The sequence below is a fragment of the Anticarsia gemmatalis genome, chromosome 12, assembly GCF_050436995.1.
Source record: "Anticarsia gemmatalis isolate Benzon Research Colony breed Stoneville strain chromosome 12, ilAntGemm2 primary, whole genome shotgun sequence".
NCBI classification, from domain to species: Eukaryota; Metazoa; Arthropoda; class Insecta; order Lepidoptera; family Erebidae; genus Anticarsia; species Anticarsia gemmatalis.
In genome coordinates, this window is record NC_134756.1 from 12729925 (window position 1) to 12756812 (window position 26888).

Consider the following 26888-nt stretch of genomic DNA (forward strand, 5'->3'; position numbering starts at 1 on the left):
TTGAGGTTATGTAGCTGTAAACATTTCAAAATATATATTTTTTCCATATTTTGTTTAAGACCTCGTTACATATGAATGAAGTTGACTAATTTATAGCAATATGAATGGCTTAACGTTAAGGATAAATCGAGGCGGGAGCAATAAATCGAAGAATTCCATTAGTTTTTCGCCTGTAAACATTCCAACCTCCTTTTTTGAAAATGCAGGTAAAATTAACAAATAATCACAGTAAAAATCTTCTGTCAATATATTTCTAAGTAATAAAATTACGTAAGATTTGTTTTTTGTTGTTTAAATTGTGTATTAATGTTCAAATATTATTACAAAGACCAACTGGATAATAATGCATTAAATTCTTAAAATCTGTTAAAAAATATTTATTCTCTATGCATTTTTAGACCCACATACTCAACAGAGTTCCAGATCTTATCATATGATATGATATCAAGTTTATAACAAGAGTGTGAATGCCGTTATCCATTATTTATTTTTCTTTAATAAAATTTTAGAAGGAGATTGTGAACTATTTAAAAGTTTCACTGAAGCAGCAACAACAGATGCACAGCTAACTATATTAAAAAAGTTACTGGATAAGAACAATGAGACTATAAGTGGCGATGCTGTAAAGTTTTTAGTTTTAGTTTTTCTACAAGCTGATGCTAAACATCCTGTTAAATGTTTCATATCAAGGTAAGAAAATTAAATAATATACTGAGGATTACCAACTTTTATAAGAAGAAATAGAGGCTATTTGATTACACAAGAGTTGAATCATGCTTACAATACTGCCCCACACTAGGCTCTACCCTCCACCTGGATTAAGAGATGGGTGTAGAGTCCACCACCTCAACTAAGAGCAGGTAGTGGACTTTGCTATCCTACAAGACTTCCACTTCTTTACAGTTCTCACAGGCATTCGAGACTTTCTCACTAAGTTTTCCTGTTAAAATAAGAAAACTTTTATGTAAAACACATAACTATGAATAGTCATTGGAGTATACCACTTTTGTGTGAAGCAAATATTTATGCCACTGAACAAGTTTTGCTAATACAAGCAACAATTTACCAAATATAATTTTTATGAAAAAGCAAAAGCAGTGATGTACGGGTTGTATAAGTTGACACCTCACAAGTGCAAGTGGTCAATGGCCCACACCCTGGTCGAACCCATGACCCTAATGGTTAAATCCATTGCTCAGCAAGACAGTAACAAAAGTAATAATATAACATTTCAGGCATATAACAAAGAACAGTCATCTACAACAATCATTCACGGACACCTTGGCTTCACAAATTAACGCCCAACTGTCCCCAGTACCATACCACTACAAACAGTATGTAGATACTATCAGTAAGGTGATCACTTGTATAGAGAACTTTAACTCCGGAGTGGCTGCCGTCAGACTGGTGGAGATTGAACTGGCAAGCTATTTGAGCAACTGTTTATCGTTCTGCGTTAAGATATTGAGGTAAGCATTCAAATACTATACAGTTTTAATAGATGGTGTGAAGTCAATATTTTCTTAAATATGTATTTTTTTATACATAAGTATATCCAACAACTTAGTAGAGAGAGACCCTTGAGTGAGAGAATTTTGTATGCATTATGTTGAAGCATGTATACAAAAGTTGGAATTTAGAACATCAGTGGCTTTAATTTATGCTGCTGATGGAAGCCTGTTTAATACAACTGCTTATTTTGGAAATACACAGGATTATTCATTATACTAGACTAGTAGCTGTTAGGGAAATTTTCATTAGCTGACAAAAGCTAAAAATGGGCCCAATTTGAAATAAATATGTACTTAATTGTTAGAAAATCACTGCAATTACTTTAGCTTCTAAAGTAATTGCTATAGAGAACTATAACTGTAGCCTAAGTATCATTCTAAAGCAATAAGAGTTGGACTGACAGTGTATTTCATACACCTCTGCTTATACCTACCTAAAAATATGTTATCTATCATTTTTTTCCAGTGAATCAAAAACACTATCACCAACAGAAAAGAACGAAATATTCAACCTAGCTCATCTCTCATTAAGACTGTTACTACACATAGTTCAGAAGTGCAACGACAATGCTCATAGTAAATTGATCCCTATGTTCAAAGACATAAGGTGTAGTATGAAACAGCTGATGTTTGATGATGATGTGCCTATGGATACTAAGTCAGTGTGCGGCATTCTGTATTTGTGTATGAGAGTTATGGAGAATGGAACTGATAGTTGGATTGATGTGAGTATACCTATGTTTAATAAGTACTGTGTGCACTGTCTTTTTTACGCCATTGAGGTAGTCCTAAATCCGTACTAGGCCATTGAGCTGGAGAACTCGAACCTCCCAAACCAACTAGAGTTTCATTCTCAATCATTGCTGGGTAAATCTCCAAATATTACATTCGTGGCGATCTGCTATCTCGGAAATAAAAGGGAGTGGATATTCTTATGTCATAAGCTTCTTCATAAATTTCCATAAGTACATTGAGGCAATATAAACTTTAATAGCGGCTACTCTTAAAGTATTAATACACGATCGAACTTGTCCGCCCGAACCGCCGGACCGGTAGGTGCGCTCAACACGCCACACCACCGCACCGCACACGAATTGGTCCAGTGTGCTATCCGTGCTTGATCGCGTCAGACATGCCTCCAACCTTGTCAAAGGAAGCTAAAATAGCTTTAATTGCGGCAACAGTCGTAGCTAGCACGTTTAACGCTTTAGTCTGTAATCATTTGAATTTCAACATCATTTTGGAAAAAAAAGTGCGAGTTTTTGGGTGAACCTTTTACGAGCACAAGTTTATTAATTTCCGTTAACCCAGTCAACTATATTAATATTTTTCTTTATCTTCAGATCCTAAAACCCAGCAACGACGACTCTTTAGTGACACTCTTAAAGGCAGAGGCGTCACAACTATGTCTGTACTCCGCCATAGCCACAGTGGTGTCAGCAGAGAGACTAACACAGACTATGGACGAACAACCGGCTATCATCGTGCTTATGAACAAGATATTGGCAATTGGAGAAAGGTTTGTAATGATCTAAATAATAGACTCCCAAACTTTTATGGACTTCCCTTGTGTAGGAGAAACGAAATCCGAACGTCCTTTTCACAATAGTCTTGCTGATTTTATTTATTTTGTTGTTAATTTTCATAATTTATCATTGGACCTGCTACCAAATTGGGATTCTATCATCACTCCCGTTGTGATTCTATCATCCAGACTTAGCAAAAGTTCGAAAAGAAATATTTACCATTATTTACTCTCGATTTTTATTTATTGGACGACAAGTCAATCAAAATAATCATGTTCAAAATAATGAACCTATTTCGAAATCTACTTTTTGTAATAAAAAAATTAGGTGCTAATTCAATTTAACAGTCATGTATTGGGTTGGTATCATTTCATTTACTGGAGGTATTATTAGCAAAATGTTTTGCATGTGCAATTATGAAATAACTAGTCATGCCTCCTTTTTTCATTTATTACTACGGAACAAAGCATTTTCAATAATATTTAATACAGCAGTGAAATATCTTTTCTAGGAGTTCCTCAGAATCAACGTTTATCCTCGGAGTGACCCGCACACTGGTACAAATCAGTCGGCTGGTGGACAAGCTATCAGACCGAAGTACGGGGCTGTCAGTGGTGGAGTCTCTGCTGATGTTCGCGTGGTCTCACCTAGACCACCACATGGACAGTGTGCGACATCTTACCGCACAGTTGCTTGCTACGCTTGTTAGATACTGTGCTAATGTGGACACGCCAGGTAAGATGATCTTATTTTTAGTTTAAATTTTGGCTATTATTTATGCCCGGTTTCTGAGGCACATTTAGCGGTAGTTTATCTATTCAAACGCGTTTAAGCTCATATAAAAATGACAGTTTGGATAGATAAACTACCGCTAAATGTTGTGGACCGCAACCGCGGGTTAGTCAGTCGGCTGGTGGACAAGCTATCGGACCGAAGTACGGGGCTGTCAGTAGTGGAGTCACTGCTGATGTTCGCGTGGTCTCACCTAGACCACCACATGGACAGTGTGCGACATCTTACCGCACAGTTACTGGCTACGCTTGTTAGATACTGCGCTAATGTCGACACGCCGGGTAAGATGATCTTATTTTTCAAGTTTTAAGGAACTTATGTAAGTTAGGTTTGTTTTTGAATTGTTGAAATTGTTTAGTTCCAAACGCTTTTATGTTATATTACTGTTCGGCAATCAATTTTTCAAATACTTTAATACCATTGAAGGTAGTCCTTAATCCGTACTAGGCCATTGAGCTGGAGAACTCGAACCCCCCAATCCAACTAAAGTTTCAAGTTTCATATGGTTTTAACACATTTCTTGAGGACATGCAAAGTCCCCAATCTGCACTTCGCCAGCGTGGTAGAATCGAAATTTGACCCTTCCTTCGCTCGAGAAGAATTTTTTGCCCAGCTGTAGAGTAGGACAGCCCCCATGGTTTAGAAAAAATATTTTTATATCTTGAAACACTCCTATCATCTTTGGTGTCTGGCATAGCCTAACTCCGTGGATTATCCCGTCCGTAAAATTGGTAAATCAAACTTAATCGACCAATTTTGTAGTAGGACTTGACGGCTGTTTTCAGTGACCCAACAATCCATTTATTCAGTACTTAGATAGTTCCCTACTCTTGTCATGAATGCACTTAGAGCTTTTCGAAGCTATTATTGTAATCATTTCTTCTAGGAGACGACACAGCACTGAACAAGCTGCTGTCGGCGCTCAAGTGCCTGGAGCCTCACCGCAAGAGCTACTTCGTGAGCGTGACGTGCGCGGTGCAGCAGCTGGGCGCGCGGCGCGTGCTGCGCACGTGGCCCGCGCTCATCCCGCACGTGCTGCAAGCGCTCGCCTCGCAGCATGTACAGGCTAGCGTGAGTACACTTCTTCTTCTTCTTATCGTATGGTTAGTGGTCAACCTAGTATCAAAGTTGTTCAAGACGCCTGATAGTCTTCTGACTTGGCTTAACGACTGTTATCTTAATAGACAACAACCGACATTTTGCCTTCCGAAACACGGAGACGCCCAGTTCAAATACCACTATGCAGTCACCCATCTATGGAATGTCTGCGTCAATCGTTTACCGATCGGTGAGCGCAACTGGCTATGGACGCCTCAAACACTGTACACTAGACTACACTATCCTATATTGCACTACAGTACACAATGCACTACACAACATCATACTATATTGCACACAGAACTTACGTGTGTAAGTGTAGCATAGTAGTAGTAGTAGGCATAGGGCATTAGAAAGGTGATACGTATACGTACACGTCCGTATATGCATGTGTTGCACACTCTGCGAGTGTTACTGTGCACAGTAACACTCGCCGTACCTATATGCCGACACACTCAAAGGTATTCGGGCTTTTAAATATTTTCATCAAATAAAATATGACTTGACATAACTACATGTGATAGTTGGAATTTTTGGTTTTTTTACATTTGCACTTTATCAATCTGGTAGTTCATCATCCATGACCTGTGAAACTATTAATACAACAATTTAAACGACTATTCTTCTCCTCAGGCCACCACGACCCTGGAGACGTTACTCCAGCACCACGCTAAGACCTGCAGCACTGAAGAGCTGTACAGCACCTGGGTGCAAGCTATCCTGTCTCACGTGGAGTCACAAGACCTGGACTCATCCGTACTCAATATATTGGAGAACTTACTGGTTACTGCTGTTAATATTGATAGACGACTTATGGATTATATGTAAGTTACTCTAATTACTCTTATGTATTACGGTTATTTAGCCAAGGATAAAAACGGTAGTCCTAATACTGAGACTCTACTGTCCGTCTGTGTGGCACTCGGCTTGGGTATTACACTATTACAATTGTCTAGCAAGCACAAACCGTGCTTGCTAGACAATTGTAATAGTGTACTTACCCATGCGATTCCGTTCCCTTACAAACTTGTACACCCTATTTTAGCACTCAGTTGATGTGAAAGTTGATGTTTTTCGATATTCAACATGTGTAATAGAAATTTACTCTTACTCTACGAAATGTTATGATATTTATTTATTTATTACTCAATAAAAAGGGGCTTGTTCGCAAATACATCAACGTGGATTAGCTAATATGCATTTGCATAGCTATGTATGCATAATATTTTCATCAAAATATGTTATGTATAAACAAGGTCCTGCACGATGATAGTATGGAAACTTGGCCATGACAATGTTTTCTGATGTCATTGTTTCTTATATACTGGTAATTGTTTCAAGAAGCAAGTGACATAAAGCGTATAGTTCGGCAGGTGTGAGCGACATGAAGTGTTCGTTGTTGCTGCTGTCCGTCACGCGCAAGTGCGGCGCGGAGTGGCGCGGCGCCGCCTGCTACCAAGTGCTGCACTCCGCCGCCATTGATGCGGACCCACAGGTCTGTATTGTTTCCTAATTTCATTTTTCATTTTAAAAGATATAATGTCCTCCTAGCCGATATACGGCTACGGCGGTCAGTTTCATTGAAACTGGCCATCTGTGCAGGACTTTGTTTATAGTGTCCAAGTGTGTGCACAATACACAGGTACACTCTCTATTCCATCACTCTCATAGTTTGGTGGGACGGATAACCGACACGACCAGTGAGAGGTCAGGCGCAGGACCGACGGCTTTACGTGCTCTCCGAGGCACGGAAGTCTTCGACCTCAACTTCCCAACTCCGGGCAATCTCTAAGAAATTCTTAGAAAGAAAAGAAAGAAGAAAATCTCAGAAAAGACTTTTTGGCCCGACCCAGGATTCGAACCCGAGACATCTCGCACGGCAGCCGCATATACTACCGACCGCGCCACGGAGGCAGTTTTTTAAAAGATAACTCTTTGTGTCATCGGTCCTTTACAAATGTAATAACAACGGACACAACGAACACCAGATTTGAAACAACTGCTGTGGATCTCATTCACTTTGATACTTATTTAAATGCACAGTTTTGCAAGTCACACTTAACTTTTGGTATAAGTTTCATATCCATAATAATAAAAAAGTAGAACTATCACATCCCAGAAAGTTCGCAGACGGAATCGTCTTTTGGCATACTTTGACATACCAAATGAATTCTGGAGCATTCATATTCTGCCTAAAAGAGGGAAGCTTTACTCTGTAGTTGCTGGTTTCAGAGAATCAGCGCGGTTAGGATCTTTCCTGATGAATACCTATGAGAAATGTGTTATTGATATTTTGTGTTTAATATTTCAGATTCGTATCCTATCCCTCTCGCTCGTAGTGGAGTCTCGCAAGTCCACGGAGCAGTTCACGGCAGAAGACTTGTGCTTCATACTGCACTACCTCAAGTACAACATCAACGCACAGGCACCAAACTTTAGACAACTCACGCTCTCCGTTATGAAGAAGGTAGATTGAATTATTATGTGTATTGTGTTGTTTGAGCCCGAAAGGCCTTGACATGGCTTAACCATTGCTTTACAACTGTTATCTTAGTAGACAACAACCGGGATTGAGATTTACGTGCTCTTCGAAGCACGGAGACGCTTAGTTCAAACACCACTAAGTGTTTACCCATCTATAGAATGACCGAGCCAAGGGATGCTTATTCCACTGATCGTTTACCAATTACCTGACATTTCCATTGATATAATTATCAAGAGGTTTAGTTTGAAACACTGATCAATGTCTCCAGTTTAATCCGTGTTAGCAGTTTTCAATATATTAATTTGTTAGTATAATAGTAGAAAATTGCGTTAGTAAGTTTGGCTGGTGTACAAAAATGTAGGTTTCTAAAATTTGCGTAAAGTTCTCATGTTCAATAGTCTTTGTGTTGGTAATGGTCGTAAACTACTTATTTACTATATAATCTTTGTTTTCAGTTCATAAAACGTCTAGAAGACAGCTACAAAGTGATAAAACGGCAAAAGCAGTCTAATATTGAAGAAGACAAAGTAGCGTATTACTTGCGTTTCGTGGAGGACTTACGACAGCAGTGCTTCGACAGTCTATTGCCGGGCGCCAACTACAGCCGGCGGTGTGTCGCGCTGCAACTGCTAGTGTGGACTGATCGGATGGAACTCGACGGATATACCAGGTAAATAAAAGCATATTACCCTCCAGCCGCGTGGATTGATCTCTGAGGTTAAGCCATGCTTGCCGAGGTTGTTCTGTGGATGGTTGACCAATGACCATCTCATACGTATCGAGTTCCTCCTTGTTTCGTAAGGCACTTTAAATTGTGTGTCCCCGCTGTCAATTTCAAAGATCTGAACAGAGAACAGTAGGTAGTCAAAAGCTTGAAAGTCTGACAACCATACTTGACTAAAAATAAAATACCATATTGAAGAAAAAGATAAGGTTATTCTTTATTAATAAAAAATACCTAATTTCTCAGGACATGGAAGCCAGAATACGTAGATAAACTACTGTTACACTTTGAAGATAGTTACGAGAATAACAAGGCATTCGCAATGGAAGTACTCTGTGGTTGTCCTATCGATATTGTAAAGGTAAGCTAACCCTAAACTATTACCCTGTCTCACTGAAATGGGTTCATTTGTTTACATTCATCAGTTATAGTCGGTTTTTGGAACATAAATAAAAATACATTTAAGTAATAATACAATGTAATTTATTGCTAATTGCGACACAGAAATATTGTCCTATATGACAATATGACAATTTATGTATTTTTAAGAATGGTACCAAGTGGCGTTCTCTAGTCTCTGCCTAGCTTTTTAGAAAAAGACTTTAGATAGATAATGATACCCACGAGTGCTTCAGATGAGCAACAACTGTTTTTTTTATTTCTAAGAAATTGTCAAAAACATAAAATGCAGAAGGTCTATCTTTATCCGTAAACATATTATTGGAACTGGCCATAATTTGCAAGTATACACCAAAAGTTACAGAATTATTGGTTCTCCATCATTTCAATTTCTTCAACACTGTCTCTACATTGATACTTCTTCCAATCCATCCCATCTTTATTACACAAAATCAAAGTAGTTTGCAACACTAACATCACACTACTGACCATTATCAAAAAATTATTAACCAACTCTATACTCATTCCGTACATTAATAACACAGCATAACAAGTCAGAAACACATCTCCTAGTAACGGCAATATATTCACAATAAATAAATATGACACTTTAATTTTGCGTCCCCTTATCGCGTTCGCCATTTTGAATAAGTACACTATAAGTGCAGATAGCAAATAACATACAGTCAAAGCTACTAAAGCAGTTGTCTCAAGTAAAGTTAGGTTTAAAAAGTAATCAATACAGTAAGCTAAACCACATGTCATAGTTATTAAACATTTCCAAAAGTACATGACATTTTTTTGCTCATTTTCAATCACATTTTTGTACTCTAACATAATATATACATGACTAAGTAATAACACAAATATGGTCCATAATACTGATGAAAATATCAACCCGAATATCAAAAGAAGCAAGTTTCCCGCGTCTTCTTCATCTATGTATTCACAAGTCACTTGTAAAACACATATACATATGTACGTGAAAGATTTTATCAATATTTGTGCCACGTAGAAATAGTTACATGTACGGAATTTTTTCGAAGTAAAATATGCTATGATACTAGTGAAACTACATATGAAACCTAAGATAATACTAATTGTGAAGTAAAGGGTGGTTTCGTCTGACAATTCGTTACATTCCATGGTGATTCTTGCTGTTAGCTCGAATCACCTTTTAAGACAGTGTAGTTCGAGTACCGCCGAAATTAACTGCACCTGAAAGTAGAGATAACAGTTTTTTTTTATAAATATATAATTATAAAGGAAATAATCACCAAATGTGTAGCTACGCGCAAAACTCAAGAAGGGCTCAACCAATTCAACTATGGAGAGTTCAAGGTTTCTATGGAGTGAAAAACTGAAAAAAATGCAAAGAAAAGTCTTGAATGGAGCTGGGCGGGTCAGCTAGTGATAATAAAAAAATATTTAAAATGATAAGGAAAGAATAGTTTGAACACATTACTGTCCTATTTCTGGGTAGGGTTACGTCCCAGAGAGGGGATGGGCCTTTAATCCACCATTCTGTCTAAGTACGGGTTGAAGATTTAGATTATTAGGTTATTTTATAGATTTAAATATTATTAGTTAAATTGTTTTAAGGACTCGTTCTGCAAGACATTTAATAAAAAAATGAAAATTAAGTAAAATTATGTCAACTCGCATTTTACTTGATATGTGCTACTCACCTGAGGTAATTAGCTAGTGTCACAAATGACCAAAATGTCTATATTTTAGATCCCTTGCATTTTTTTACATTGTGGTCCATAAATCCATATTAATTTTAGTCTCCTTAACACTTTATTTTTCACTTTAATCAGCCATTCGTAGAACTGATTTCTGATATAAAAAAAAATAGTATGCGTGAAAGCACAGAATGAACTAAAATATGGTTATTTTCGATGGATAAAATAAATAATGTTAGTAGTTATAACTATATCGTTATAACAAATGATTATGTTTACGACATTTTATCAGTAGGTGCCCCAATTATAAATTTAATTAATGTAATATTAATGAATGGAGATTGTTTATCAAGCCTGTTGATCACCAACCGGCGTGTTTTAAATATTGTGTGGAACTAAAATTGTTTAAAATAAAGAAGTTTGTTACACAACTACTACTACTTCGGGTCGTGGGTTCGATTCCTATACAAACTAAATATATGTGTGATTTACAAATGATGACAATCCTGCATGATAAGATGTATTAATGTGAATGCAGCAAGGGAAGTTTGTAAGAATCGTACCAAGTGGCATTCTCTAGTCACTGTCTATCCCCTATGGAAAGGAGGCGTGATTTTATACGTATATTTACAAATTGCTTTGACTTGTTAAAATTAAAAACTAGATGATTTGATTATTTTCTAAACAATTTTTTTTTGTTTGCAGGCTAATAAGTACTCTATTAGTATAAAGTTAAGTGACATATTAGCTCAAGCGTCGTCGTTGAAGCCGACGGACTGTGTGTCGGCCGCTTATAAGTTAGACTACGTAAGGAGAAAACTACCAGAGTATATTATTGGAGATAAACAGTGGTAAGAAATTTATTTATGTCGCTAAGTATTTAGTTTGTACAAAATACTGTTAATTGTTGTAAAAATCATAAGTGTCTTTAAAGTTATCTCTTCAAAGTGATTGCCAGCAAATTGTAAAATAGTTTTGGATTTATATTAATGTCAGCTAGCCCAGTTGAGTGCTTTGTGGTGGAAAATACATACGCGAGTAAGTGCGTGCACGTGCACGAACATTGCGTATACTGATATCAAAAATCAATAATAACATTAATGAGGCGCACGTGGCTAGTTGCGTTCATCGGTCGGTAAACGATCAGTGGGCTAAGCAACCTTGGCACGGACATTCCATAGCATAGTGGTATTTGAACTGAGCATCTTCGGGCTTTGGAAGGTACGTGAAAAGTAGGACCCGTTTGTTGTCTATTAGAATACAGGTCCATGTCGTTGAACCATATCAAAGGCCTTCGGGCAGAACAACTTTGACATCAGGTTGACCACTAACCATATGACGAATGAATGAATAATATAATTTTCTTCTCTCCTACTCTAGTGATGCAGCAGACCCAGTCACCTACACACTAGTATCACTACTACTAGAGAGCCTACGCAAGGAACTGGTCGTGTGTGAGCAGAGCGTGGTGCTGGCGGCGAGGCACGCGCCCATGTACCCGCTGCTGCACTGTATAGCTAAACTGTGTGCTGCTGTGGAACCTAAGTATGTATCACTCAACGTTATAAATATTAATAGAAGAATAATATAACCTTAATTGGAAAATAGCAGTGATAGTCGAGTGGCATAAGATGCCACCTCCCACGCAAGTGGTTGTCGGTTCAAACATGTGGTATCACACCAATGACTTTTTGAAATTACGTGATATTGCTGTGTATTGATAATGGTATAACGTTGAAGGAAAACATCCTGATGGCACCTTGCATATTTAAAATTTGCTTAATACTTTTACTGAGGGCGTGCAGTGACACAGTGTCTAGTGTGAATTCCCTCATAGACCAAATATTTATTCTTTGTGTCCATTGTTTGTGTGTAAAGTCCCCATGACATTAGAACCGTTCTTAGAGAGTTGTCTTTCGAGAAAAATAATTTATTGCCTTAACAATAATGATAACGAAATAGCTTTTCAAAAGCCTTATATTTTTTAAACTGAATTCAATTATACGTTGCCAACCAATACATTAAAATGTAACTTATTATGATAACAAAAATTATCGACAAACAGTGTAAAGATAGTTAAATGTATAGAATTTACAATTTTCATTACAAACAAATTACTGAATTATATTTTTATAATTACAGTTCAATATCATCCGACCCTCAATGGACGGCATTAATCAGCGATATTATAGAGACATGTATGGCGGTGAACGCTGGTGTTGCCAGCGTCGTGAACAACTCCTCGCCTGAAGGACATCTGCCTATGGATATGTCGGGAGTTGTCGTTACCGATGATGGCAACTCTGGGTAATCATCATATCTTACTGTAATTTTTGTCTTGCTATTTTATTAGTATTAAAATGATTTTGCGTTACTTCATTGACATTTCGACCAGACAGCGTCAATAACTGGCAAAGAATAATTAATGGAAGGAAAGATTGTAATCTTAAGCTGTGTTTTAATAATTATTTCCTCTTAACTAACTCAAAAAAAGATTCAGTATAACTAAACATCTGCGTTTTTCTCATCTTTCGCAAATGAGAAATTGCTTGTCTGATTTAGATAGAATGTCAAGGTTTTAAGTGTGTATTTTTCACGGAAGGTTGTTAAAGATATTTGTGTTATTTTGTTAACAGTGGCGTGGTATTGGACGATGGAAGGCAAGTGACGGCCCAAATGGTGTTGCTATGTGCATGGAGATCTGTTAAAGAGGTAACATGCTAATATCTTAGTTTTTTTTTTTAATTATAGGGTTTTTTATTATAAGGTTATTAGTAATTTTTTTAACAACATTTTATAAGGTATCAATTGTCGTACTACCGTCGGTTAGAATAGAGCTATGAAATTTTCGGAATAAGTATACTGAAAACGAATAATAAAAATCTGTTTTCAGCCCTTGAAAATCTACTCTAACACACATAAATTACCTTCATATTGTTTCCAGGTCTCCCTCCTCCTGGGCCTCATATCGTCTCGCCTCACGATCTCGGGGGAGGACAGTACCCCGGGCACGCTGACGTCACAACAACTCGCTCACATCGGAGAACACTTCACGTCTTTGCTGGCGGAGACCAAGCATAGAGGGGCTTTCGAACAGGCCTATGTGGGGTTCACTAAGTTGTTGGCTAGGTATGTGAACATAAAAAAAAATGGTATTATGAATTGTTACACGTAAGATGTGATTGCAGAACGCAAGGTCTTGGGTTCCTGTTAGTGCTAGTTTCTTTTTTGCTATTTCTGTCTTGTAGCCTGAAGTTTGAGTACTTGTTATTACATGAGATTATGATCACAGACTGTTATTTCTAAAAGTTTTAAAGAGATTGCCGTATTGTTAGATATTAGAATACACCTCATGCTAATGCAGAATGATCCAGCATTGTGATGTTTTAACATAAAAAAAGACATCTTAATTTTAAAATAGTAAAACATAAAATAAGTTTAACCCATTATTGTCCCATTGCTAGGCAAGGGTCTAACTCAAGTTCACCACGCTGATCAAGTGACAAACTAAGCTCACTGTTATTTCTGAGAAAATAATAAAAAGTACTATTTTATAAAGTTATAGTAAGGTATTTAAATTTCACTTGTTCCTATAGATTGTGGCGTTGTCGTAGTCCCTCCCTGCACTCTCTACCTCGTTCATGGCTAGAAGAGTTGACCCGCACCATCGCCAGCGGGGAGAAGAAGGGCTCGTTGTGTGCCACCAGGAGGAGTGCGGGACTGCCTTTTATGATACAGGTATGTTATAAAAACTACGTTTGAATTCAATACAGCTTTGATTTTTGTAAGATTATGAGTTAATTTTGGTAAAGTAAAATTTGACAATGTGCTGTTAGGTTATGATTCCAATACAAATGAAATTTTGTTGACAAATGTATTAGTTCCTTTTTAAGTCGTTTTATAAGGCTAGTATTGAAGGAACTATAAAGTCTTCAACATAAACTAGGCTAGCGAAGCAGACACTATATTCACTGATAAAAACAAATCATTTCGGAACTTCTTTATTTCCGAGATCCATAGAAGGTGACGAGCTAAACTTTTTTATATTATGTCTTATGTGTTCCCCAGGCGCTAGTAACAACAGAGCTGCAAGTGCACGGCAACCCGACCTGCTTCCAGTCCTGCATCAGCACACTCCTGAGCCTGGCGGGCTCCTCCCCATGCGAGGAGTCTCGCTGCCACGCGCTTAACATCGTGCGTGCGCTGTTCCGTAACGCGACGCTGGACGATAGCGTGGCGCCCTATGTGGGGGGCGGACTTGTACTGGCGCTCAATGGCTTTGAGGGGGGGAGCTGGGCGGTCAGTATACGTTTATTCTTTTAGACTTTAGACTGCCTTTGTGTCACGATCAGAAGTGTAAGCGGCTGCCGCGCAAAGGTCTAGAATTCAAATGAAATGGACACACTGTATTCCTTTCCTCTCATAGTTCGGTGGGCCGTAGGATGAATAAACATTAGCCGTAGAAGGTCAGGCGAATAATCGACGGCGACACGTGCTCTTCAAGTACGAAGTTCTCCGACCATTTCTTCAAAGAAAAACTATATTGGGGACTTTTACAAACATACAAACGACGGACACAAAGTACTACCAGACCCGAAACAATTATTTGTGGATCGCACAAATAACTGTTTCGTGTGGGAATCGAACCCACGACCTCCCAACGTAATGGTAGCGGCGTAGCAGCAACCCGGGTTTCTTGCCGAGACCTTTGCGCGGTAGTCACATACTACGACTGCGCCATAGAGGCTATTAACCACGATTACTCACCCTATGTTACTGTACCAGGAGCGCAACTCGTCCACGCTGCTGTTCAGCGCGCTCATGGTGCGCGTGTTCGGCGTCACGCGCAGCAGGGACGGGGACTCGCTCAGTGTCAGGAACAGGATGACGGGCCGGATCTTCTTCCTCCGATACCCACATCTGTATGACTATATGCTGGTACGTGTACCTTTAATTTTAGTGCAATATAACCAACTGCTGTTCCCATGTTATGTGTCAAAATTAGTCTTGAAACAAAAATAAAATATGCTTACTTTTACTGTGGCCTTTCCGCGAGTCTCATATGATTTTGATTTAGCAATCAACTTATTTTATAAACCTATTGACCTGTAGCTCGATTCTGTACTACTATCGACTACCGACAACCAACCTGTCATCGAGAAATTTTGTATGAAAATCTGACCAGCGCCTCTGACGGGCGTCAGAGGCGCTGGAAATGTCAGAATTTCGATACTCGACAGTACCGACTGCATAGAATCGCGCTACAGAGCAAAACTTTGTTTTGTTATAATAATATGTCTTACTTAATTATTGAAATTCATTATACTTATTCCTTTTAGGAAAAACTTGAAGAAGTAAGTGCAAATGCAGAAAAACAAGTGCTGCGTCCATCGCTGTACCCGATACTGTTGCTGCTAGCCAGATTATACCCCTCATCACTTGAAGGAACCGTCTCCAACTTGAAGGTACGCAATTTATAAGGTTCACTAACATTTATGTTCAAAGTCACTTTGAAACAACTATTCTATAGTAACGAAACCATTCTACATGAAGGATGATGGTTACAGTGACGCGATCCGTACCACCGGCTAGCTTTCCAGAAATTTTGTATGAAAATCTGATCAATGCCTGTAGCGAACGCCGGAGAAACTACTGTACATATAATCGCAAACGCTCGAAATTAGAAGATAAAGACTGTACTGATTGTACAGAATCGCGCTACTGCATAGATTTTTTGTTTTATTCTATCAGTAAATGTTTTTATGTTGTTCCAGTTGGTGGCTTTCATCCCGCATGTATTGTCGTGTGGCGCCAGCAGCGTTCTGAAAACAAGACAGCTGGCTGCCAAGGCCATGGTGCCGCTTATATCTCCCGAACAGTAAGAATTAATCACTTTTTTGCTCTTTCAATATTATTCACTCACACTATCAATTTTTCTTTCCGTATGACACGTTATTTTTTATCTTCTGAAACTTATAGTAGTCTTAAAATGAATGACTAACCTTTACTATGTCCCCGTTTTATTGCAATCTATAACACTTTTTTTAAATTTATAATACTGAACTAGACTCTGACTGAAGTTGCGTTCGTCATTGCTTTTTTCAAACACGTATACGTGTACGCCAAAATAATTTGTTTGATCTAGCTACAGGTTTTCTTAAAAAAAAAACAGCAGAATGTTTTGGTCAAATTCGTCCAATATACACACTACTACAAAACAACTAAAACTTATACACACTAATACAAAAATATTGTATTTTCTTTTCCAGCTACATCAGCCACATCCACTCAATGTTCTCACTCCTAACTCCCTCTATATCTCGTAACTACTGTCACGGCATCCTGCTGCAGCTGTCCCGCCTGCTGGACGCCAGGCCCGAGGGGCTGGAGCACCTGGACGTGGTGCAGGGAGCCGTGGAAGGTACCCTGTGGATACTGCAGCAGGGGATAAGTGGTACTCCGTGTTATTTGATCGTTGATGAGTATGTGCAAGTACTCAATTTAATGGTTTGGAGGTAATATATGATATTTTTTTATTTTTGGGCAAATTTTTCGCATGAAAACATCAGCCAAATCCTTTGATAGTATTGTTTGGGAAAGAAAACGTACCTTGTAACCCTTAACGTGAGATAGGGACAAGGCAAAGAATTACATTTTTCAGATAGTTAAAAGTAGTAATTTAACACATACACTGGCTCTTGCTAAGCTGGTTTTTTGTTCTCATGTAAATACGATAATGATACTTTCAGTATCCGGTGACGCAGTCAACCGTGATTATGATTATACTTTAATCTACCAAAAACCGAAACCAGTGCTAGGTGATCGTCAGTATATATATACCAGTATATATTTATATCAGTCAAACATTAAATTAATAGAACGATAAATCTGTACATCAAAAATACTAGAATTGACTTGCTGGCTGGTAACAAAATTGTACTTATAAAATTATTATTTTCAGATTCCCAACTCTACTACAACAAGATACCATTTCAAAAATACAATCATATCTGGACAAACTGCTATTCAACACAGACAAACCCTCAATATCGTCCGGCCGAGACGTGTGCCTCGCCAACGCCATCTACTTGTACTTTATATTACTAAACAACAACACAACAGACCTGGTCTACAAAGGCTTACAACACGACTCTTACGAAGTCATTTTATCTACATTAAACTATTTATTAATACTACATAACGATTTAAACGATAATCTATGCAAATTTCAACAACATCTAAAATTAATTTCTCAAAACACTGTACTGGAAAAATTTAAAAATAATGATAAATACATAAATATTCTTTGTAGAGTTCTAAAGAATAATTATTTAGAATGTCAGCAGAAAAGTTTGAAGATTCTTACTCTAGAAGGTGATACACAGAAGTTTATAATCGAAGCTAAGAAGAATAAGAAAATTAAAGAAAAATGTATCATACAAGAATTGTTTGATTGTATACAAAATGAACATGAAAATTTAACTCATGTGTATTTAGAAAGTTTGTTAAACTATGTGACGAATAAATTGAATGATATTAGTAGTAAAGCTGTGTTGAATGTGATAAGAATTGTGTTCGAGTATAGCTCTTCAGATAATAGTGAGAATACTAGGAGTACTGTTGTCAAGTTTATTGAGAAGAATATTGATAAGCTGCTTAGTTTGGATACAAAGGAGTTGAGTGATGAAGAGAGATGTAAGTGTAAATTTTATTTAGTGTTAATTTTACTAACGTGTTCCTTTATTGTTTAAGTGATTTAAACGTATTTTCTGCTTGGTAATAAAGCATTTGACGACTGAGTCGTCAATCGTATATTAATTAGATTTATAAACCATTTACTGATGATACAAAACCGCATGGAAAGGCGGTAAAAACTGACGGCACGGTAAAATGTTATCTGGGTTCATCACATATTTCTGCAATAACAAATGTCTTGAAAAAATGAGTGAATAGATTTTTTTGTAACCGTGGCTGTCTCCCAGACAAGCAAAGGTCTCCTTTCAAACGCAGGAGGAGTTAGGACTTGAGTCCGCCACGTCAGCCAACTGCGGATTGGGGACTTGGCGTACCCTCAAGCAATGTATTTAACGATTTTTAGACATACAAGGCTTCATCATGTGTTTGAATTTAACTTTCTATATTACAAAGAGAAAGATCCAAAAATGTATATAGATTTTAACAGAATTTCTACATTGTATAATAACTTTTCAGTTGAACTCAAAGCCACATTATGGAGTACAATAATCACTCTCCTGGAGGACGACGAGGAGTCGCTCCGCCTGCGCATGTCGTGCGCCGTGACGTCACAGCGCGGTGTGACGTCACGCGTGCTGGGCGCCGCCGCCGCCGACACTGTGAGAGACGTGCTAGAGCAGGACGGAGATAGGGACGCCATGTTTGTTGTGGTCGCGCTGCTGGACTTCAAGTCTGTTGTTGTTACTGATGATGGGAATGATGAGGTGAGGAGAGATTTGTATTTGCTGATAGATAATAACATGCTACGCTTTGGAGCGGTTGAAAAGATTTTAGTTTATCTTCAATTCTCTCAATTTCTTACTTTTTGTTTTTACTTTACTGTAATCGAGATACTGTGATTGTTTTCTATCTACAACACGCAAGAATTTTTTTGAGTCGACATAGCTCGATAGGTAGCCTACCTAGACCTGCTAGCGAACATAGAAATCAGAATTTAAAAATATACTTACCTTAAATTTTTTGACAATTCCGTGCAGGTTACACTGGTCATAGTAGCATGCTGGCTGACTGTGACAGCTAGCTTAATATAATAGAGATACAACGCGAAAGATTAAAAACTATAATCTTTTCCATGTTCCAGTGCCGAGTATTCGACCAAAACGAAAGATACAACATATTCCTTGAAGAAACTATATGGACAAACGCGTGCGCTGACAAAATCATCCACAACACACCGAAGGACATCAAACCTTTACACTATGTGACTTCTATACTTAATAATAACGTTTATAAGAACACTTTCGATAAACTTTGTAATGAAAATGTTGTGTTGTTTAAGAAAATGGTTGAAGGGGGAAATATTGTGAGGAGTGATGCTTTGAACCCGAAGATTGAGCTGTTTGTTAAAAGATTATGTACTTAGATACAATTATAAAATCTGTACTCCTAAGTTGATATTCTGTAGCCTGAACGTCAAAGGCGCCTTTGTTTCTATTCGATATTCTGTAACTTAGACTATAAGCCTTTGTTTATACAAGTCGCCAAATAATTCTTTAAGAGCCCTGCCTCACTAGGACGCCATGGCGACGTCGTGGCTACGTATCCAAGCAGTTAGTTTTGAAATGTCACGTCGCCACATCGTCGCCACGTGAGTTAGGTGACATACATTTCAATATTAACTGTTCGGATACGTAGCCAGCGACGCCGCCATGGCCTTCTAGTGAGGCAGGGCTCTAAGTAAAGAGTTGCCGACTATACTGATGAATATTTAATTTAATTTAAATTATTTTCAGTCATAATGAAATTATAAAAATAACTTAATCTATCTAGTGCAGTATAATATTATTTTTTTTTTTTAAATGTCTTCCTTATACATTATTTATTTCAAAAATCTATGTATAGAGAAAATAATATTGTAGAGTACAAAGTGACATTTCATAATTATAACACAATTTCAATAAATACACAAGGATATTTTTATTTATTAAATAAAAAAGGTTTTAATAATGACTTCTGTTTTATTTACAAGTATAGTACACAAGTAAACTATCAAACAAAACGATTCACAATAACATAACACGTTTAACTAAAATATAACATACCAAAACTAAATACATACTTACAAACATACATACATACTTCAATTTTGTATCAATTTCAATTTATAAATGCAACCAATGTATCAAATTATGAAGATGTAGTCAATAACAAAAAGTATCTCACGTTTGCAAATTTAGCGTCGTTACGACCTTTTAATTCCCATCTTAAAGGCGACGGTTCACAAATCACACTACAACAGAGATATAAGACAGATCGTAAGTAAAGTTGCGGTCGCAGTTTGCAGTTACAGTCGCGGTCTCATATCTCGGTCTCCTGCCTTTGTCTCGCTTGCGAAACGCCACCTTAGCAAAAGGACTCTTTCAACTTTTTTACATGAGGTATATTACTTTTTAAAAGGTTCACAAACACTTTCAAATGTTGCTACTCTAATGTTTATTGGATTTCTATGCTTTGGTCTACTGACAAAAACTTAGCGGAGAGACTAGTTTGATTGTAGCTTTACTAACAAAACTCTGGAAACAAAACTTAGCTAATATTTATGTGAGTATACTAGCTGCGGACACTAGCCTATAGGTTTATAGAAAAACAGACTTAAAAAGCTGACTAAAAATCTATTCCAAAATATTCGAAAATTAAAAAATCATACCGAGTTTACAAAACAGTCTTTATCTGTTCACATACATAACACTATGTACAAAATAATCTAACATCTACTCATACAATCTTATCTCGCTGTATTCTATGTACTTGGTTCTCAACCTGACTGTTCTTGAACTTTATTCTATTCTTGTCTTTCCCATTAGTTAGCATATCTTGCATCTCTTTCACACTCTTATTCACCTCCTTATCACTTTTAGGCGTCAGTCTTTGTAGCTTACTCTTCAATGTATCAGTTGCGGGTTCATTTGAGTTGTCAAATAAGTCTTTAACGGAAACCAATCTATGAGAATTTCCGACTCGCAGTAACTTTTTTAAGCCTTTCGTAGATTTATGTTCTATAAGACCTAGTAAACCCCAGTCATCTTCTTTGTTGCCGTCAAAACCTTCAAGTTGCCAGGCTGCGTTTCTAACCTCTAATTTTAATCGTTCACATTCCTCAAAACTGACATTTCTGCTAACATTTAGAGCTTGTTCTAAGGGATTTACAATATAAAGTGGTAGTGCATTAGGTTTCCGGACCGGCACTCCCTCGTTGATTGATATAGCCTTGTCTTGAAAGTCGAACTGCGCGTAGAATTCAAAGAACTGTAGTAATAATGTTTCAAGTTTGGCGTTGTTTTGTGAGTAACAGTCTGATGGCAACTTGTTCAGGTCGCGCAGGAATGTACAGTTGAGATTCTCTTCTGCTATTCTTATGTCTTCTTTCTCTGAAAAGGAATATTCGAACTTGTAACTATATAGTTGCTTGTTTAATGTTATTTTAAACACTGCCAATGAAATTTCCGTCTCATCTGCATGGTTCTTCAGGAACCCACTAGTGACCTGCGGATCTGCTTGGTCGGTCCGTGCAATCGACGCACAAATTTCATTGCCAGGTGTCGCAAAATGCATGTAAATATGAATTTCATTTCAGTAATCCACAAAGAAACGTTTCGGGTCCTATTGTATCCAATGTCCATTATTTCCCAACTAGCACACAAGCGCTATAACAAGCTGCACAATGGCCGGTTAAAGGATTTTTATAACGCCTTAGGCTCCTTAGTAAGAAGTATAGTGGTTCTATAAGCGGCTACAGATCTCTTGTAGCGTCAAATAGGCCCATACTGTCCAGCTTATAGCTCGACATTGGATCTACAGTGGTCGTAAATAGTAATTATAATAGTACGTAGTATAGTAGTAATACAGGAGCGCTAAAATAAGATGAAGGTGGTATAATCGCGCTACAAGAGCTTTTTCGCAGCTTCGTGGCGCTTACCAGCTGTTGTACAGAGGTGGTTAGCGCCACGAGCGTTCGAAAAAGCTCTTGCAGCGCGATTATACCACCTTTACCTTATTTTAGCGCTACTGTGTAACTGTTATAAATGCTAACGCTCTAAATTAGTAATATGGTCGGTTTATTATGGTGTAAACTAAATATATTGTATTAAAATGAATCATCAGTGACAAATGAGGAGACATTTTATTTTTACGGATTGGATTATGAAAATAACAAGTAGTCTATCGCTTTTATTTCTTTGTGTACGTGATATGAAAGTGCGAGTTCCAATTTGCTGTCAATATATATGTATATTATCGTCAATATTTTCATGCGCCCTCAAAATATTCAGTTTTAAATGCAAAAATTATATAGATATGTGGATTTGGAAATTGTCTAGCGATGCAATTACATGCTCATATATCACTATAAGTCATTAGTTTCCTACTAAACGGCTACTGTCCCGCCTAGCTGTTAAAGGGTTTTTTAAATAGCTAGTATACAACTTATAGAGAATTGTACAGCATTTGAACGACTCTTATGCAACTATCAGGCTGTATAACGACTGTATAAGCAGCTTGTGTGCTAGTTGGGTTATAAAAGACTCCGCACGGCAATAGCGCGATGGAATAAAGAAGAAACTAAAAATAATAGTCTGTTACCTGCTCTCTTAACCAAGTCCTTCAACGCCGGCAATATACAACCGTCCGCAGTCTTCTGCTGCAGGAAGAACAGCACCATGAGAGTTAAAGAGAAGTTGGTGATCCATCTGCCGGGGTGAGGGTTGGTGAGTCCTACTGACTTGGCCCAGCGACGCACCGCGAACGTGAGGGGACGGACCCGAGGGTCTAGGGCACCGAACTGCCAGAGCATCTCTGACATGTACACACCAGACCTGGAAATCAGGATACAAGAATTATTGAGTGGACGAAGATAGAACTATAATTATTTAATGGATTTTTTTTTAGTCTATGAGTGCTATTTTCTATTTTATAAGAACAGTCATAGCTGCAAGCAAAAAACAACTTTTTGTGCTGTCTGTTTATCGCCATTAATTAAGTAATGAGGACTTGAATTAAATATCCACCTATAATTCAATATCGACACTGGCTATAGAATAAAATATATCTTGGAAACTTGGTCCTTTCAAACAATCGTCCTCAAGATAATCAAAACTGAAGATCAGTTTGGAAGGTAGAAAAACTGAAAGTGGTGTCTCACATATTATTATAGCACAGATCGCAGTCGAGGTCGGTGAAGTCGTGCGCGAACTTGAGGATGGGCACGCGCGCGTGCAGGATGCGCGCCACGCGGCCCGCGCCCGCCACGCGCAGCTCCAGCAGCTCGCCCACGCTCTCCAGGTGGCGCTGCCACGGACTGCGCCCGCCCTCCACCTTCTTGTCCTGGAACACCAGCCGCCGCCCGGGACTGCACTGCGGAACAGAACACATTGTTACAGACAGTTTCATGAATCAGACATTTCCTTGTGTGTAGTTGTGTTTAATCACATACCAATCAGAATCTTATTAAGACTTAAAATAATATATTATGATGTAACTATTCTTCAAAATGATTTGGTAAATGATAAAATTACTTGCATCAGATGTTGTTGAACTAAGTATGTACATTTCAGTGTAATTTTGTTGATGAAGAATTGTGAAAAGAAAAAATAATTTGACTAGCCAGGAGAAAACCTACTACAACACTACAAAATTAGTGCATATTTACCAATTCGTCAGTGAGTACATTGGTGAGCACCAGGTCCAAGTCACAGCCCATCTTGCCGAACCCATTGACTGAAGAGCCAAACGGCCTCACTGCTATGTTGCTGTACAGACTGTCAAATACACATTCTATCTGAAAATACAAGGTTTAGTCAATCATGAAATGTTTTCAATTACAGCTTGTTACCTAGGTCCATTAAAACCAACTTCAAAAAAAGGAAAAGGTTCTCAATTTTTCTGTATTTTTTTTTCTGTTTGCCACCGCTTAACTTATAATGGGTGGACCAATTTTCATGATTCTTTGAAAACCTGTTACCCCTCAAACCCTACTTAGCTACACAAAGTAGGTATTGATTTTACAGATAGGACATTGAATTTAGAACCTGCAACCTTATAGTTGCCAGCCTAGTGACTTAGCATTTGGGCTACTACTGTTTTAAAAACATTTACAAACATGAATCTTAAGTTTTGTGGCATAGTTTATAGACAGATAGTATTGATACCATTATTTATTTATTATTCAACTTCACATCTATATCATAATGACTAATCAAGTAATTGCATGGATAACTAATCTGATTTTATTATCAATATTATAAGCAATAATATACAAACCTGCCTCGCCACCATATATCTTAATCTCGTCCCCAAATCATTCAGTGAAGTTTTATCATACAACAGTTGTATTTGATCAGACACAGTGGAACATTTAGACATATCTAGTAGTAGCTTTTCATCTTCCACTGGTGACCCTCCATCAATGGATGCCAGGCTCACTGATGGTGTTGGAAAGCTATCCTTCTTTCCAACAGTTGCTCTGAACCACAAGAACGGAGATTTAAGAGGCATCACGTCCAAGTCTTTATGATGAGTACCACATGACTTAAGTACTTCTTTCATGTTATCCTCTGAACTAAATTCAATGAGCATAAAATGCTGAAAAATTAAGTAACATTGATTGATAAATATCTCATCGTCGGGCTATTAGCTTTAAACACTATTGTTTATTTAGAATTAGTTACCTCTCCAGCAGAATTTTTATAGTGGTGAATTTGGTTGACAGTCGCATATTTTGAACAGTATCCGTAAAGTTCATTGAATGAAGCCACTGAATTAACTTGTACCACAATGCTCTGCCTCGCTTCCGCTCTCCTCTGTGCCACAACTTCGTCAAACGACAGGAATTTCTTAGGAACATCTAAAATAAATACATAACCTCCAAGCAACCTTCGTAACAAATTATCTCAGAAGTATGACAACAAACATACCTGTACATTTACGGGCATACAAACATTTACATGGGATTCGCGAAGAATTCAGTAATTTTCTATACAAATGTCGTTTTCCTGTATTTACTAATGTTTGAAATATTACAGACATTTTTGCTTGGACCCTTGTCAACCAAAAGAGTGTCAGTGTCAATTTGACACAATACAAGCAGTTCAAAAATCAAATGTATACAAAGTGAGCTCGAAAATATCAAAAAACACCTCTGATTGTTTCAGCGACAGCACATTTTTCGAGTTTCTATCCTACTTGATGATATTCGTTTCAGTTTATATTTACTAGTGACATTCTTCGTGTTAAACTTATAATATCTGAGTTTTTGATCAGTTTACTTATTCGCGTTTAATTATCCAACGAAATAACAATAGATTACGGAACGCAAGTAGTTCATCACATTATTTTTCTACAAGTTACAATATAGATTTAATTTGCTTGCAATTAATATTACGATTCTTCCTTGATTTCATATATTACAAAAACTAACTCAAGATACGTATGTAGGCCAAGGGGAAAAATTAAACGCGATACAGAAGTCAAAGTTATTGAGATTATGAGGTTATGTTTGTGAAATTGAAATTAAGATAAAAATACATTGAACTCAAACGACCCCTGTTCTTCAGATGGTTTTTGATCATGATGGGGACAAGAATGTTGCAACGGCTGGCAACGCCAGTATTCACGAGTGCTTTAAAAACTATTTATCCTAATGTGAACAGAGGTGCCGAAAGAGTTGTTTACGTAAATTCGATAGATTTTACGGCTGTTAGAAACTATGCTAAAAGTAAGGATAAAGGAAAAGATAAAAAGGGTAAAGGCGCTAAGGTGGATATCAATGTAGCTGTAATATCTGAACTGGTTCCGGTGGACAAGATGAAAGATCGTTGCAACAACGCTATTGATAAAATGAAAGAAGAATTCACGAAAAACTTATCACTTCGGTCGACTACTGGCTCTATCGAATCACTGGCAGTGAAGTTTGAAGGCAAAGATTATGAATTACAAGAACTTGCTCAAATAGTTAGGAAAAACCCTAAAACTCTTGTTATAAACTTTGCTTCATTTCCACAAGCTATACCTAATGCTTTGAAAGCAATACAATCATCTGGACTGAATCTAAACCCTCAGCAAGATGGCACCACACTGTATGTTCCTGTGCCTAAGGTAACAAAGGAACATAGAGAAGCACTGGCAAAGAACGCCAAATCTTTGTATATTAAGTGTAGAGATTCAATGAAGGAGGTTCAAAATGAATTTCTGAAAAAAGTAAAAAGGCAGTCCAATGTGTCTGAAGATTTGATTCACAATGTGTCTAAGCAAATAAGTGCCATATGTGATGAATATCAGAATGAAGCCAAAAATATTTATGAAGTTAAGCACAATGAACTTGTTGGAAAGTAAATATAAGGGAAGATGCATTTAATATTGTTTCAGCTGCTATTAATACTGTTTATATTAATATAGTGTTTAGAGATCTTTATAAATAAATTGCATTTTTAAATGTTTTTTTGTTGTTTCACTGAATTCCTGTACTGAACTGTATTCCAGAAATAGTTTACAATTCTATTATGTACTTAATGTTAATTTTGAATTTTAAAATAATGAAATTAAGTGATGTATGTATCTCTAACGACTTTCAGTGTTATGTATTTGGCATCTATTACTGTGTACACATTATTTATTAAATAACACTTGTTGAATAGTGCAACATGCAGGTAATAACAAAAAAAAAAGGATTTACACAGGCAAATTGAGTTCCTCACAGTGTCACTTAGAAAATACATACTAATCAATTATGACTCAATTTCTGAATTAAGTATATTAAATATTATAATCATACTGACCAGAGAGGTCGCTCACGCCACAAAACAAATGATATTTAAGGTACAGTTATGAAACCAATACGGGTTATGGTTGATAAGTTTTTAGCTAAATTTTGGGTAAAAAGACCGAAGTTCAAAGCACTCGTGACAGATGGGAAGTTGGTTC

General features: G+C 37.3%; 3 protein-coding genes across 4 annotated transcripts; 2 read left to right on the forward strand and 1 right to left on the reverse strand.

The window, feature by feature from the left end:
* Positions 1-19925, forward strand: THADA (Thyroid adenoma-associated protein homolog). Of its 2 annotated transcripts, XM_076120658.1 has the most exons (26): positions 1-206; positions 510-690; positions 1236-1469; positions 1978-2236; positions 2855-3030; positions 3549-3772; positions 4716-4900; positions 5561-5751; positions 6293-6422; positions 7239-7394; positions 7868-8082; positions 8383-8497; positions 10926-11071; positions 11601-11765; positions 12363-12527; positions 12857-12932; positions 13165-13349; positions 13817-13958; positions 14289-14519; positions 15006-15158; positions 15560-15685; positions 15995-16098; positions 16490-16735; positions 17182-17915; positions 18432-18679; positions 19057-19925. In XM_076120658.1, the coding sequence occupies exons 1-26, from the start codon at positions 101-103 to the stop codon at positions 19336-19338; spliced, it is 5175 nt and encodes a 1724-aa protein (XP_075976773.1). In that variant the 5' UTR covers positions 1-100; the 3' UTR covers positions 19339-19925. The 2 variants fall into 2 exon arrangements, with proteins under 2 accessions (XP_075976773.1, XP_075976774.1); XM_076120659.1 differs by lacking the exons at positions 1-206; positions 510-690; positions 1236-1469; positions 1978-2236 and adding an exon at positions 2629-2763.
* Positions 19920-25024, reverse strand: LOC142977000 (poly(A) RNA polymerase, mitochondrial-like). The gene is made up of 7 exons (XM_076120661.1): positions 24884-25024; positions 24638-24813; positions 24231-24551; positions 23620-23748; positions 23113-23324; positions 22554-22786; positions 19920-21343 (listed from the first exon to the last, which is right to left on the reverse strand). The coding sequence occupies exons 1-7, from the start codon at positions 24993-24995 to the stop codon at positions 20691-20693; spliced, it is 1836 nt and encodes a 611-aa protein (XP_075976776.1). The 5' UTR covers positions 24996-25024; the 3' UTR covers positions 19920-20690.
* Positions 25025-25316: 292 nt separating this feature from the next.
* Positions 25317-26404, forward strand: mRRF1 (mitochondrial ribosome recycling factor 1). Its single transcript, XM_076120621.1, has one exon. It carries the CDS (start codon positions 25536-25538, stop codon positions 26298-26300), a length of 765 nt encoding a protein of 254 aa, XP_075976736.1. The 5' UTR covers positions 25317-25535; the 3' UTR covers positions 26301-26404.
* The last annotated feature ends 484 nt before the right edge of the window (positions 26405-26888 follow it).

Excerpts from the sequence above, each read along its gene's own strand:
- THADA (XM_076120658.1), top strand. The coding sequence starts at position 101 with ATGAATGGCTTAACGTTAAGGATAAATCGAGGCGGGAGCAATAAATCG. Across the intron at positions 691-1,235 it reads GTTAAATGTTTCATATCAAG|GCATATAACAAAGAACAGTC; the intron begins GTAAGAAAATTA and ends ATAACATTTCAG. Across the intron at positions 4,901-5,560 it reads CGCAGCATGTACAGGCTAGC|GCCACCACGACCCTGGAGAC; the intron begins GTGAGTACACTT and ends TCTTCTCCTCAG.
- LOC142977000 (XM_076120661.1), bottom strand. The coding sequence starts at position 24,995 with ATGTCTGTAATATTTCAAACATTAGTAAATACAGGAAAACGACATTTG. Across the intron at positions 24,814-24,883 it reads GTATGCCCGTAAATGTACAG|ATGTTCCTAAGAAATTCCTG; the intron begins GTATGTTTGTTG and ends TATTTATTTTAG. Across the intron at positions 21,344-22,553 it reads GGACTTGGTTAAGAGAGCAG|AGAAAGAAGACATAAGAATA; the intron begins GTAACAGACTAT and ends ATTCCTTTTCAG.
- mRRF1 (XM_076120621.1), top strand. The coding sequence starts at position 25,536 with ATGATGGGGACAAGAATGTTGCAACGGCTGGCAACGCCAGTATTCACG.